A 15570-nucleotide genomic window follows, 5' to 3' on the forward strand; every position below is an offset into this window, starting at 1 on the left:
AAGGAAGAGGCTGCGTTCAGACACCCAAAATGTACCAGTAACTCCTCTTAGCAGTAGCTGCTAAGAATTACAATTCCCAGAGTTCCTGGGAAAGAGACACTGGCTGTAAAACCAATATGGTAGCTCTGTGAGGGGAACAGAGGTGCACCAAAGACACCAGGCACCCTTAATAAACTACAACTCCCAAGATTCTTTGGGGGAAGCCATGGCTATTTAAAGTGCTTTAAACATATGGGGTGGATGTGGCCTTGGATCACATGAGCGAGCCGTCATGCTCCATCAAGCAGTGAGTAAGGAAGTCCCGCCCCCTTCAGTGCTGCCATTTTCTCCTCCCACCCCTCCCACACTCACAGCAATTGCAGCTGGTCTTGCCGTCGGATCAGTGCATTCTTTTTATTCACCAGTGTGAACCATTCCTGGATCAGCTCCTCCTCCCTCAGTTTGTCAGCACCTGAAGTAGATCAGGGGAAGAGAGGTAGGGTGAGGATCTCTAATGATCTGTCTTCCCCAACATCTGGAACATGTGGACATTTGTCACTCCCGAGAATTTTACAATTGTGAGCAACTTGCCCCACCCTCAAAGCCATATGTGACATCAGATGTGTAGGGTGTAAAAACACAGGGCTGCAAAGGAAAAACCAGCATGCTGCCAACTGTTCAATGCTAAGCGGGACTTGCAAGTGTTTCACTTTCAAAGGGCTTTATTTTCAGTACCGATCAGCACTGATAGCAAGCCCACTTTTGTGGCTGTGCTAGAGGGACTTGCTGTCAGCACCAATCAATGCTGAAATGAGTCCCTGCTCAAGGGCCACATGCAGGGCTGGATTTAGGTTTGATGAGGCCCTAAGCTACTGAAGGTAATGGGGCCCTTTATATGTCCAGCTGTCCTTTGTTTTTTGTCCTTTGTTGAATATATGATATATGGTAATTTATGGACCTAATAGGTAACTAAAGCCATTTGCCACTGTTGCTGTGTGTAGTTTTATTTTATTTGTTTTTTATCTTATATTTTGGAAATGTACATCCAGTCCCCCCCTTTAATTTTATTTTGGGGCCCCCAAGAGAGTGGGGCCCTAAGCTGTAGCTTGTTTAGCTTATACGTAAATCTGGCACTGGCCACATGTGAGGTTGGATGAGTGCTTGAGAGGCTTGTGGGGTGTTGCATGTCACTGGACATCTGTGGGTGGGGCCTGGGGTGAGCAGGGGCATTTAGATACACAGGAAAGGTGCGCCCAGGAAGGGGAGGCTTTACTCTCCCCCTCCCACTTTCCTCCCCATCACAGGAATGTACTTTGCACGGGCAAGAATTGTGCATTCAGCACAGAGGCAGCAAAATGCAGGGAAGGTCTCTGCAGGCTTGCCCACTCTCGCCCATGAGGTTGCCCCCTCTCCAGAGTTTCAGGCGGGGGTCTTTCCCAGCCCTACCTGGCAATGCCAAGAACAGAACCAGTGAACTTCTGCATGCAAGGCAGATGCTCTACCCACCGAGCTGTGGCTCCCATCCCCAGTTTTCCTACCTGATTCCATAAGGCCCCGCAGGTCCTTCTCCACCACAGCTGCTCGCCCATCAATTTGCCGCTGTTCATTCTCCAAAGCCCGGAGTTCAGCAACCACGTACTGGCTGGTGTCTTGGAATCTCTAGGGTGAAACCACAGCAGTCATTAGAGGTGGTGTCTGTCCTGGGATGGGAGATGTGAATGCCACCCTGGGGCATGGAATGGGGCAGGGAAGAGCTAGACTGTTGCCTACAGAAATGGTATTTCAGAAAGCAAAAACGCCTTGCTAGAGATGAAAACAGGACCCATTATATGAGAGGACATTCAAACTCGCTTTGTTACCTGCAGATTATCCCAGTCTGCTTCCTAGTGGTGAGAGTGTGACTTTCAGATCTGGGAGACCTGATTGTTAAAGTCCCACCTCTACCACCGGGTGGCTTTGGGCAAGTTTGCATTCTGGTTCAGCCTCAGGTGCCCAATCTAAAATTGGAACAGCAGAGGCCAGCCTCACAGGGTGGTTGTGTGCAGAAAAAACCCCACACACAAAGGCTGTTCAGTGCTTTGCCAATTTAAAGGAGCTGTAGAAAAATGAAGAAGGTGCAACTTATTCTCATTGAAAAATCTACTTTTTTTGTCGGTGCAGAACTATTTAGGCAGTGATGGCCACCAATTCAGATGGCATTAAGACTCTATGAATCAAAAAAGAAGATGCTATATGTACTTGTCCTTGTTTGTTTTGTAACACAAGTATTTTTAAAAAAATAAGAACTAATTTAAAAAACAAGAGAGGAGTGGACAAATTCATGGGGGAGAAGGCTATCAATGGCTATTATAGCCAAGGTGGCTGTTCTCGGTCTCCACTGTTAAAGGCAGCTATGCCAGTTGCTGGAAACCACAGCAGGGGAGAGGGCTCTCATGCTCGGGTCCTGCAACTGGCTGGCCACTGTGAGAACAGGATGCTGGACTAGTTGGAGCACCAGCCTGGTCCAGCAGACTCTTCCTATGTTCTTTGAGGAGAGGCTTTGCAGGTTTGGGACATTTTCATAAGAAGGAGCAGTAAAGCACATTATGAGTAACAGATGAAGCAGTCTTGTAGGAAAGCAAGCCCTTGATCAATCAAGCCCAATATTAGTTACTTTTGACTGGTAGCGTCTCTCCCAGCTCTGCAACCTGAGATCCTTCAAATGTCAAGGATTAAATCTGTGACCTTCTGCATGCAAAGCATGAGATTTGCCTCTAGGTTACGAGGCGCTTCTCTGGTAACACGCAGAAAGAGAGGAGAGACCATGAACTGCCTAGAAAACAAGCCCCATCCCACGGTTAGTAAAATTAGCTACCCAAATCTCTCCTGGGTTACTCATATGCTTTCTAGAACAGCTATGAGTGGCAGGTAATGAACAACCAACCAACAACAATTGCTATCTTAAAACTAAACGGCCATTTCACACAAGCCTGGCTCCTGAAATCAGCAATTGATTTCCCCCCACACCAGAGGCAACCAGAAGAATGCAAGAGCAAGTTTGCAAGATTAAGTAACAGGCTCATCTAGACCACATGTATACCCTACATTTAAAGCCCTATGATTCCACTTTAAAACAGTCATACCTTCCCTCTAAAAATTATGGTAACTGTAGTTTTTTCAGTGGCCTGAGAGTTGTTAGGAGAACCCTTACAGAGCAAACGTAATTTTTGTATCCCACCCATGTGATTTGATTGCCCTAGCCACTCTGGGGCAGCTTCCAACAGGGTATACAAAAACACAGCAGCAGCAGCAACTACAATCACAGAACAGAACATCTCATGTTAAAAGTGTCTCGATACAGGGCTGCCTTCAGGTGTCAAAGGAAAGTTGCATAACTATTTATCTCTTTGACATCGGATGGCAGGCCCCATGAAGAGACATTGAGTGTTAAACCATCCTGGCAACTGTAGCTCTAGGAGAGGAATAGGGGTCTCCTGACATCTCTCAGCACCCTTAACAAACTACAGCTCCCAGGATTCTCTAGGCTAGGGGAAGCCATTCCTGTTTAACGTGGTATCACAGCACTTTAAGTATATGGTGAGAATGTGGCCCTAGTCCAGCAACTTGATCTCACAGCATTCTCCAGATGCTTATGGGAAGTCTGCAAGCAGGACGTGAGTGCAAAAGCTCTCTCCTCTCCACCTGAGACTCCCAGCAACTGCCTCCGACAGTGGAGGGAGAATGCAACCATTGTAGACAATAGTCACCCATAACTGGTGAGGGTTGGGGGAGGCAGGCAATTGGTCTGCTTCCAGCACCAATTAGCAGGGAAGAGGCCCCTAGGAGGCATGGAAGTTGGCTAAGAGCCATATGCCACCTGGGGCTGCCTGTATGTGCCACGATGCCAAACTCTGCTGCCACCCACCCACCCAGCAAGGTCTCCACTCCCCCTGGGAAAAAACCCTCCTCATAAGATGGTGGCAACGTCCCCAACACACCAGCATCTTTGGGCAGATATGGGGTATTTTGAGGTTTCTGTTTCCAATAAAGGAACTTGGATGACTCACTTGCTACGAACATGGCTGGTCTGGGTAGGAACTGAAACGGCCTCCTGTGCAGCACAGCAGTCATGTGGTTCCCCTAAGGGCCTAAGGCCATGCAATTTCCTGCGGGGACTTGTGCTCTTGGACACCTTCCTTAAGAGCTAGAAACTTGTCAAGTGTTAAAGCCAAGTTTCTTAGGATTCGGAATAAGCTGTCCAACACAACTGCAGCTAAGAAGAAACTAGTCTAATATATGCTGCCCACCTCCTATTACTGGAGGACCGCTCTGGTGAGTTAAACCAAAGTTTTATCTAGATCAGGACACTTATCATCAGCAGTAGTCAGCCCAATGTTTCTGAGAAGCTCATGGACACAAGGAGCTGAATTTTGACTACGGTTTGTCCCCATAATCTGGGAAATCAGAGGTAGATTGCCTTAGGACATGGAGGCTCCATTTAGTTATGTTTAGCTAAATGGTTAATAATAGCTTCAAACAGTCTCCATTTATTCAAGCTTTTCATGCCGTTGTTAAAGAGCCCCCAGCCAGGCAAAAAGGGACACCTATGAGGACAGAGATGGATCAGATTTTAGGATTAAAGTCTCCTCTTTATTTGGGGGGGGGGGAAATGTGTATTTTATAAAAGCTGTGGTCTTAGAGGACTAGCTTCCTTTTTCTGGTGCACCTTTTTTACCAACTGAAGCAGCTGCTAATCAGAGAAAGGCTGCTTTCAAATGAGGCAGTTTCGTTTTAAATCAGATCTTGCTCCAAAAGCGATTCTAAGCTCATGAGGCCCAATTGTTCCTATTATCTTACCAGAATCTCTTCTTCATTGGTGCTGATCTTCAGGCTGGTGTCCTGGGGCAGTTCCTGGGAGGTAGCAGTTGGAGGGGCTGTGAAGAAGAGAGGCAAAGATAACCAGTCTGAGCTAATTACAAGTTTTTTTGTGGGGCTGGGGTAGATAGAAGGGGTATTCAGACCAGAGCACCTGCTTATGCAGGGGAGCCTTCAGAGACATTTGGGAGATGGAGGAAAAAGCAAGCTGCCCACCTCTTTAGTTCCAGCCTACCAACTCTGCAAGGATCCAAACTCACCTGGGTGCCGCTGAACTTTTGGTCGGGGTCTTGAGCCCCCATCGCTAACATCCTCCTGGGAGAGGAAGAGAGAGAGAGAGAGAGAGAGGAAATTGGGTCTCAGCAAAGCAAACAGAGTCATGTAACTTTCATCTTTGAAAAATGTTGAACAGAGTCAGGAGACAGAAGTGAAGAGGCTGCATCCTCCCCCCCCAATGTTGTGGGAGCCTAGCTCCCATCACCTGCGGCCATGTGCCACGTTGCCTAGGCTGATGAGACCTGGAGTCTCAACTAGAAGGCACCATGAGTTGGCACCCCAACCTCCCAAACCTGATGTGCACCAGAAGATTTGGACTACAACTCCCATCTGCCCCAGCCCTCCTTGCAGGTGTTGAGTCCAAGATATCTGGAGGCTCCCAAGCTGCTACAGAGCACCAGAGCAAGTGTTTAATTTATACATTTAAACCAGGCATGGGCAAACTCGGCCCTCCAGATGTTTAGGGACTACAACTCCCATGATCCCTAGCTAGCAGGACCAGTGGCCAGGGATGATGGGAATTGTAGTCCCTAAACATCTGGAGGGCTGAGTATGCCAATGCCTGATTTAAACAAACAACAGATTAGTATTGCCTTAAGAGGGTGGGGAACCTTTGGCCCTCCAGACGTTGCTGAACTGCAACTTCCATAAGCCTCGGCCATCAGCCATGGGACTGACAGGAGTTGTTTTAATGCAATCTCTGGAGGTGAGAAATTGAAAGTTTTCAGTCAGAATTTTCGCCTAGACAGATCTATGGTCTTTATGCTTTCACCATGCGATGGCACATTCATAAAAGAACATGGAAACATGGAGATGGCTGGCAAGCGAGCAAGCCTTGAGCAGAAACCAGCCAGGAAGGGGTGTTGCCAGCGGCCCTGATCAGCTGCAAATGCAGAGAGGTGACGAAGGCATTAAAGGAAAGAGGTCAGACTTTATCCGTCTGGCCTGATACTGTCTGCTCTGACGGGAAGCTGCTCTCCTGGGTGTCTGCCAGAGGTGAGTATATTTCCCATTACCTCCTTCCTGATCTTTTGAACTGGAGATGAAAACATGACCTACAGCCCATTACTAGCAGACTATTCTACAGCAGGTGCATCCAGCCTAGCTGCCTGCACTAAAATTAGCAACCAAGCATAGAAGCAGCGCACATAAAAGGCACGTACTTGGGAAGCAGAAGATCAGTGCTGGCTCCAGGTTTCCATCAAGATGGCCTCTGCATGGCTCCCCCCACCCCATTTCCTTTTGGGCCAAAAGGCTCTGAGAATCGACAGTCTTCCCTCTGCAGGGGTGTAGGCCTTGGCAGCTGCATCATGATACCAACCCCAGTGCCAGCCCTGCACAAGACATACCTAAAACAGATTCTGGCCACACTCGCACCATAAATTTAAAGTAATGCACTGCCACTTTAAACAGTCATGGCTTCCACACAAAGAATTCTGGGAGCTGTAGTTTGTTAAGGGTGCTGAGAGTCATTAGGAAAACTCCAATTCCCCTCACACAGCTACAGTTCCCCGAGGTCCCTGGGAAGAGCAATTGTTTGTGAAACTATTCTAGGAACTGTAGCTCTGGGAGCGGAATGTGTGTGTGTGTCTGTCTTATCAACTCTCATTACCCTTAACAAACTACAGCTCCCAGAATTCTTTGTGGGGAAGCCATAACTGCTTAAAGCAGTAAGAACAAAGGAGAGTCTCATGGCACTTGAAAGCCTAGCAGATTGATAGTTGTGGGACCAGAATTCACTTTGCCATCTAAAATGGCTGGATATCATGCACAAACACGCATACCCCAAGAACGGAGAAATAAGTTTTTATTTTATTAATTAATAAAATGATTAGTAGTTCACCAGGACACCTCAAAAGTGAGAGGCACACAAAATTTTAAGCTTTCAGTGCAAACGCTGTTATTAGTTCATCTGTGGACAGAGCAAAAACCACACAGAACAACCCATTTGCCAATGAGAAACAGAACAGAAAATCAGGTTAGGGCAGAGACAGGGAGGCCTGCAGCTCTTCCAGATGTTGCCTAACTGCAACTCCCATCGGCCCCAGTCAGCACAGCCAATGGCCAATGATGACACAAGTTGCTGTCTAAGAACATTTGGAGGGCCACAAGGTCCCTAATACCAGGGTTAGAAGGAATCAAAGGCTGCGCAGCTAAACTTCCAAGACACGGGACAGCACCACGCCAACAATGCACCCAGTTTGAGTCACGAAATCCAAGCAGTGTTCCAAGAGGGTGGCAGCTGTTACAAAAGGCAGCCGAAAAGGCCCAGTTCTCGAAACCTGTCCATCAAACCCAACCACCATATTTCAAAAGCAGGAGACCAGTGCCAGAGCTCAATGGTACCTGGAAGCCAAATGGGCAGCTTTGGCTGTGCTGATGGAAATGAAACTCTGCACGTGCCCAGCAGCACTCTCTCCACAGCAGCATGTTTTTCAAAGCCAAAAGCTTGGATCTGAAGCAGTTGCAGGTCCAAAGCTAGGCCTAGGTTAGACCCTCCTAGATCAAGCATCCCATGCTATAAAAGCTCTTAGTTCAGCAGGGCAAGGGGTTAGCAAAACCAGAAGCGCAACGATAAAAAGCGGCCATGCAACATTAACCCAGCAACACGCCCAAGCAACCTTGTCCAGTGTCTCCCTGGGAGCTCCACTCACCATGGCCAGCCGCCTGGCAGGCTCCTCAACCGGGCTCCCCGGCTCCCCTTCGTCCATCGACAGGGACTCGCTTTTGAGCCGTGAGCGCCGCTTCTTCACCAGGTCTGCATCCCGCACATGGGCGAAGGTGGACTTGGCAGCGTGGGAGCGTGGGGGGGCTACCGGGCCTTGGCTCCCTGTGGACAGTGCACGCTGCAAGGGGCGTTCGATGCTGCCCCGCGACGCAATCCGCTTCAGCCGCGGAGGGGGAACCAGCTTCTCCCCATTGCTGGTGGGTAGCTTCCCCTCGGGCCTTGCAGCTTCTGTCCCAGAAGCCTCTGCTTCCGCACCCTGAGCGAGAGTAGCCCCATTGGCCAGCAGCTTCCCATCGGGCTTTGAGGCAGCAGTCTCAGCATCACTCAGGGCAGAGACCTCTTCCTGCCGTTCAGGGTTTTGACTGGCCTCAGTGCCATTAGCCACGGTTTGTGCACCAGGCTTCGGGGCCTCAGTCCTAGAATCCACTTGGGCCTGAAAAATGGCCCCACGTTCCGTGGCTGAATCAGCTGCAGTGCCATTAACAAGTGTGTTCCCATCAGATTGGGAGGCCTCTGCCTTAGTGGGAAGAGACTGTGTGTCTGCGGTACTCTCAGCCACAGCCTTCTCATCAGAATTCGCACCCTCAGCTTTACAGTCCACAGTTCTGAGGGGCTCCGGTGTGGCTTCGTCGGCTGGCTTGACGGCTGCGCCATTGACAATTCCCTTCTTGTCAGCTTCCGCCATGTTCACCACCTCAGGTGCCTGATCTAGTTCCACAGGCTGTAGTGGCTCAGCACTGTTGGCTTCCGCCACCTTGTCCTCTGTCACAACTGCCTTCCCAGAATCCTTTGCAGCATCTGCCTTCTCCTCGCTCTGAGAATGCTCAGGGGCAGCATCCTCCAACTTTGGCTTCTGGCCTTCCTCTGGCATGATGCTGAGCGCATTTGCCACCCCAGAGTCCTCTGCGCCCGACCCACCGGGCTGCTCTGTCTGGGAGGCGACAACGTGGAGGTGCTGGGAGTAGAAGTCGGCAGGATCAATGGAGCCAGACGAGTCCGTGTCAAATTTGCCCACCTTGTAGGTGGTCTGGTTGCTGTTGGCGGCAAACTGCACCACGTTCAGCTCTTGCCCAGTGAAAAAAGCCCGGATTTGGCATAGGTATGTCATGACGATTAGCCGGTCGGGCACAGCCAGGAAAACCATGTCGGCAGGGTCCATCACCCGGGAGATCCCCAGTGAGGCAAAGCCATCAAAGGCCTGATTACGGAAGGAGAGAAAGAGAGAGGAACTCAAAGAGCCTGTTAAAGCCTTTTCCCAACTAAAGGGCTTTTTCCACAGCAGGGTTTTATTTGTTAACATCATGCTCTCCTCCTCCTCCCCTACTGCATTTTTCAAGGACTAAAAAACCTTTTCTGATATATATGAGAGTAAGTGACTGGCCCAAGGTCACTAATGAGCTTCAGGGCTGAGTGGGGATTTTAACCCAACCTGCCAACACTCTAACCACTACACCAACTTGACGCTATTACCTGTTTTACAGGTGGGAGTGCTGAGAGAAACAGGCCTCCTGCACCTGTCTTGTCCTTTTCACTCTGGGCCACCCCAGAGTTTTCTGAATTATTTATCCCCAGAACAACCCTGTGAGGTAGTCTAGGCTGAGTAACTTGGACTTAAGGCCACCCAAAACTCAATAGCTCAGCTAAGGATGCGAACCTCTCCCCGACAAGGCCTTGGGACCTCCCTATGTTAAAGGTGTCCCTCTAAAACATGTCCACGCAACAGCCTGGCCCAATTTCTTCTGGCTCAAGGAAAGCTGGAGCTACAGACTCACCAGTTTATTGTTCTCTTTGATATCAAGCGGGTCCAGGGCTTCGTAATTGCTGAAGGTGGGAAGGGGGGAGAAGCATAAAGTCTGTGAGCAGGCTTTGACCTGGATCACCTGGGACCCCAAAACGTTCTATCACCACCACCACCACTGTCCGTACTTGGCCCTACTGCCACAATTACCCCCCAACCTTTTCTCGTTACCTCTGCTTAAAACAGTCTATCCCCGGGTGCCTTGATCTCTTTTCTATCCCTATGCTTCTGGGCGTTTCATTGCTCAGGCCAGTAGACACCCTCCTCCCCACCGCATTCACAGGGGGCTCTCCTCACTTCAACAAAGCCTTTTGCATTGCCAGAGCAACCCCTACCCATTGGCCGGCCGGCTTTGAGGGGTTCATTCATGGTGCCCTGCAAGCCTAGCTCTATGATTCTAAGGCAGATTCCCAAGTTCTTCACATTTCCTGCAGCATCCCTGCAAAGGCAGATTTGCTGAGCTTTCTGGAACATGTAAATGCATATAAATTCAACGGGGAAGGCCCATAGTTCAGGGGCTTTCAATGGAGGAGGTCCCAGGTTCCATCCCTGGCGTCTCTAAGTAGGGTTGGGAGAGATTCTTGCTACAGGAAGTCTACGCATTACAGAACTAGCTGGACCAATGACGTGACTTGATAGAACGCAGGCTGCTTCCACCACACTGATCTTCTAGAAGAGATAATGAATCCAGACAACATTCTTTAACTAGGTTAACTGTAAGAGCCACAGGCAGGACACTAGTCCTTTGGGTCTGCCATCAGGACAGCTCCCTTACGTGTCAGTTCTCTGCCACAGTGAAACAGCCATGCAGCCGCCACCATGGGCTCCCATCAGAACAGGAGCTCTGCACGCAAGACAACAACTCACATCTTCTCTGGGTGGAAGTGATGGAGGATGGCACAGAACGCCAGCCCATTGCGCCAAGACGTGGTGAAGTTGGTGATGCGGACGCCCCGGGAGCCTGCCGTCACTTCCTGACACCACTCCAGCAAGGACTGGCTGGAACTCACAAGCGATGGGCTGGTGGGGGAGTCAACCTAAAAAGGGTGGGGGAGGGGAGGGGAGAAGCTGGTCATGGGTCTGGGTGAAGGGACACGGATAGCTCCCTCCCTGCCCCCACAATTGCGGCAAAACTTTCTAGGTCCTGAGTGGGGTGTTGCTGGGCCACAACTCCTATCGTTCTTGGCTATCAGCCACACTGGCCGAGGCTGGTGGGAGCAACAATGCCTGGGGAAAGTAGCAGTGAAGATGGCGCTTGCATGTCATCCAGCCACTGCTAATTGGGTCTATCAGCATTTCAGTATGCTTGTTCACGCACAAGGGTTAAGATGGATATGCAACTATTAAGGTCTGCTCAAGATGCTCAGCTCATTGTCCCAGCGTTAGCTTCTGCTGGGTGGACAGCAACACAGCCATTCAGCCATTCATTCATTCATTCATTCATTCATTCATTCTCTCTCTCTCTCTCTCTCTCTCTCTCTCACACACACACACACACACACACACGAGTCATGGAACTCTCCCTTTCAAATAACACTCAGGTGCTCCCCACATTGAAGCACCAGGTAAAGGACCTTTCCATTTGCCCTGGCCTTTGGGATGCATCGAGCATTTAAAAAAATAAATTCTATTTTTTTCTGCCTACTATTGTTACTCTTTCCTGCACACCTATCCATTTACGACATGGCATTGACAATATTTTACTATTGTGTACTGCCATGTGTGGGATATGGTACTGTTGGCCAATCTGCTCTACTGAGCTTGTTGGAACCAACACAGAGACACAAAGACAGAAGCACACACACACACACGTATATACATGCAGGACGGCTGTAGCTTTCTGCTTTGCATGCAGAAGGTCCCTGTTTCAATCCCCGGCATATCTAGATATGGCTGGGAGAAATTCCTGCTTGCCTGAAATCTTGGGAGAGCTGCTGACAGTCATTGCAGAGACAACACTGAGCTTGATGGGCCAAGGGTTTGACTTGGTATAAGGCAGCTTTCTATATAGGCCGGGATGCAAGCAACAAACCAGCAAATATCCCTGAACCTGCCCATGGGCAGTGGCCATGGGGCACGCTGCTTCACCTGTCCCTCTGCAGCATGCTATGATCGCTGGGAGCCCCAGCTGGGTCTCTGTAGGTCTTCTGCTCTACACTGTATTCCTGCCACCCCTCCCCACAGGAGGAAATGAGGAGCCATCATGAGCTCTGCCTCTTCTGTCTCAGCAGGGCCCTTCCTGCTCCAAATCCCACACCCAGTTTAACTGGTAAGGTTCAACACTCACTGCTCCAGAATCAAACACATTTAAAAGGAATGAGGTTCTGGGATCCCATAGTTTCAAGTTATCTTACAACAAGGCTCCAACCACCATGCTCTGACCTCGGCCCTCCTATCACCACTTCCTTATATACAAAGCAGGGAGTGTCCCACAACAAAACCAGAGTTAGGTGCACATTGAGAAAGCAGGGGAGAGAATTGGCCATGGGTTGTCGACAGTAAGGAGGATGGCATGGCGTGGCCTTCTGTACCTGGGATTCGCCTTGAGCTCCAAGGTCTGTTGCTGTGCCACAGGGTGGGGGGACTGGTGCCAGAGTTTCCTGGCTGGACCGGGCACTCCTCTCCTTGAGGGAGCGGGGAGCTGGGAGAGGTAAGGCAGGGGCCTGAGGTGATGGAGGACTTGGGGGGTGAGGAGCTTCAGTCGAGATTACCGCTTGCTCTTTGTTCTTCAGTGGCAAATTATCTGCCTCTGTGCTGGATGCTTTTTCTGCCTTGACCTCTCCGCTGTCTGACGGACTGCAGCTCTTCAGCCATTCTTGGCCCATCCCTGCCGCTTTTAAGCTGGGGGCGCTGCTCTCTGGAAATTCCAGGTCCGACGCCTCACTCCTCCTGTCCCCATCTGGCTTGTGCGACTCCGCTGCTGCTGCCGCTGTCTCCAGAACACCTTCCAGCCCTTCCTCTCTGATGTGTTCTTCTTTGCACTGCTCTTCTCCATCCTCAGAAGCCATACCTTCCACTTGAGCAGCTTCCTCTTTAGCCGCCTCCTCATGAAAGGTCCCTCCAGAAGCTCTTCTCCCCTCAGGATTCCTCCCATCACCTGCCTCTCCTTCCTCCGGTCCTGAAAACGCAGAGCCTTCCGGCGGGCTTTGGACACTGCTCTCAGCAGCTGCCATTTTGTCACCCACATCCCTACTCCTCTCAGGACTGGGTGGGGAAGTGAGGACCGGGATGGGCATCTCTGCCATGCTCACCTCTTCCACCTCTTCCCTGCCCTCCCTTGCAGGAGACAGTGGCGAGTCTGGCAAGGTTTGAAGGCCGCTGCCACCCACCCCAGCCAAATCTTCCTCTGGCACAAATTCCACCTGCTGCAGAGGCGCTTCTGGGGAAAGGCATATTGGTGGGCTGGGGCCTTCAAGCCCCTCAGACACTTGGCAACAGCCCATCTCTGTTTTGTCCCCTATCCAACTTTCCTCCCGTTTAGGAGCCTCCTCAACAGAAACAGCTTCACATGCCTCCTGGCTGGTTTCAGCCTCAATCTGCTCCCTCTCCAGTTCCAAAGGGGGCATCTTTTCCACTGCACAGCCCAGCTCGCCATCAGAAAGCTCTCCTTTGAAAGCAACCCCCTCCTCCTCCTCCACCCCACTTCTTGCTGGGCCAAACGGGGGTACCTCAGGCAGGTTGCCATCTCCAGGAGTCCATGTCCCCCCTCCCCATCGCTCCATCTTCACCACAGCGCTACCCCTACCAGGCGAGACAGGAGCAACTGCTAACAGGGATGGCTCTCTTGCTGCGCTAGTTGCTGCTTCTCCAAAAAAAGCAGCCATGGGGGAAGGCCCCATGAGGGGAGACAAGGCCATGAAGGCCGCATCCGAAGACGACCCCATGGACTCTGCATCGTCGGTGACTAGGAGGGGTCTGTGTTCAGCGAGGGCTGAGTCTTCTGCAAAATACATCACCACAGAACCATGGGTGGGAGAGGAGGGTCTTTCTGTCAGGCTCCTGCGGCCTAGTCTTTCCCTAGGCGGGCTATCTGGGGCACAGGGCACGCTGAAGGGGTTGGAGCTGTCCTCCACCAAAGGTGTGGCCACCTCTACCGAGGGGCTTGGAGACTCTGGGGACAGCGGCATCTTCTCCAGCCTGCGTTTCCGCACAGGGGGGGCCTCAGGTGCCAACGGAGGCGAGAGAGGGAAATCTGTGGGGCCTGGAGGTCCCCTGAGGGGGCTCTTCTTCCTCCTCTGTGGCACAGGAAGAGGGTTCCGCTCTCTGGGTTTCCAGATATCGCCAGGCCTGGAAGCAAGCAAGAAAGGCAAGTCCTGAGAAATTGGCCCCAAAAGGACAACATATCTTTCTTCTGCCAACGAAAAGTTCAAACCCCTTCCTGGGCGAGAGTTGGGATGGAGCCACCACTGTCTCCCAGCCTCAACCTTTTCTGTTTTCCTACCAGCATTCTCCCTTGGGATCCTAACTCTCCATCTCTGCTCTGAGACCCACTTCACTGCCTGCATGTGCATGCAGGCATGCGAAAAACAACAACCATCACTTCCCCAGCACTGCTGCCTTCTAGACTGACCCTGGGCAACAGCAGCCCTGTTTGTTTTTTGCAGGTTAGCAGAAGCAAGCATTGGGAAATGGTACAGGACGGTGTAAAAGTCCAGAGAGAAATGGAAAGGACAGGCATGGTGGGGAAACAGGAGAAACAAGGGCAGAGAAAGCAAGTCAGAAAAATGACCTCAATGACATGGATAGGGAACCTGCAGTCCTCCTGTTTTTGCACTACAGCTCCCATCAGCCCCTGACCATTGGCTACCCCAGTTCTTTGTGGATGGAATTATTCATCCCAAGGACCCTCCAGATGTTGCTGGACTCCAGCTCCCATCAGCCCCAGACCACACAGTCAAAGGTAAGGAAAGATGGGAGTTGGGAGACCCACAATGTCTAGAGGGCCCAAAATTCCCCATTCTTAATTCAGAGCAGTCCTATGGTGTAGAACGGACCCATCTAAGCACTGTAAGCCACACTCAAACGACTATATCGGATGTCCTTTAAAATGTGTTGTGGGAGTTTTTGTTCTTATTTTTAATATGCGTTTTGTGTTTTTTTATATTGCAAGTTTATGTTGTGAACCGCCGTGAGATCTACGGATGAAGGGTGGTACACACATTTTAATAAGAATAAGAGTAAGAATAGTAAGAACTTCAGGTTCTTGTACAAATTACCCCTGCCCAAAGCTAGCTCTAGATCACCCCTGCCAGTTTTTGAAATATGGAGGGAGATAAAAGGAACTTGCTCCCCACCTCCTAGATTAGTGACTGTTCTTAAAAGTTCACAAGGGAGGGGTACGATATGACTGAGTTGGGACTTGTGGGCGTCATTATGGGACCCTATAGCTCCTCCTCCAACCATAATTTGAGCACTGATCCATGCAAGGGATTATGCTGCCCATCCATTTAGGTTTTTAAACACTTTCTACATATTTATTTCAAAGCGCCCAGAGGACATTACGTTATGAAGCTGCAAAGAAATGCTGCAAATAAAATAGCTAACTTATGGAATAGTTTAAACTTATGGAACTCACTGCAACAAGATGCAGTGACGGTCACCCATACAGGCATATTTAAAGTGGGATTAGACACGTTTGAGGAGGGTAAAGCTATCGATGGCTACTAGTCACGGTGACGACATATGCCCTCCAGCATCAGAAGTGGCATTGCTCTTTGAGGAGCAGCATTGGAGAGGGGTCTCTGCACTGGGACATCTGACCAGTTGCTGGACACTAGGTAGTCCTTTAGTCTGACCAAGTAGCCAGGCTCTTCTTACGAGAAGAAAAGGAGAAACTCGTGCAAAATCGGCTACCACAAAGTGAATCAGAGCAACTGACTGCCCTCTTGCACAATAACCCAGAAACCTTCGTAACAAAAGGGGTTTGGTTTTGTGG

General features: G+C 50.3%; 1 protein-coding gene across 5 annotated transcripts in view; it reads right to left on the reverse strand.

Annotated features, from left to right (window-relative positions):
* EHBP1L1 (EH domain binding protein 1 like 1) overlaps positions 1–15570 on the reverse strand; it is a 39488-nt gene that overhangs the window by 3095 nt on the left and 20823 nt on the right. For 3 of the 5 annotated variants that reach the window (XM_083478426.1, XM_083478425.1, XM_083478427.1), the window contains 8 exons: positions 12167–13922; positions 10503–10672; positions 9610–9658; positions 7764–9035; positions 5094–5148; positions 4816–4892; positions 1518–1638; positions 352–451 (listed from right to left, as the gene is read on the reverse strand). In XM_083478426.1, coding sequence (XP_083334552.1) covers positions 352–451; positions 1518–1638; positions 4816–4892; positions 5094–5148; positions 7764–9035; positions 9610–9658; positions 10503–10672; positions 12167–13922 — 3600 coding nt within the window. The remainder of the gene's footprint in view (positions 1–351; positions 452–1517; positions 1639–4815; positions 4893–5093; positions 5149–7763; positions 9036–9609; positions 9659–10502; positions 10673–12166; positions 13923–15570) is intronic. The other 2 variants (XM_083478428.1, XM_083478429.1) reach the window with 1 other exon arrangement.

This window comes from Podarcis liolepis (genome assembly GCF_965112155.1).
Source record: "Podarcis liolepis genome assembly, chromosome: 15".
NCBI lineage: Eukaryota > Metazoa > Chordata > Lepidosauria > Squamata > Lacertidae > Podarcis > Podarcis liolepis.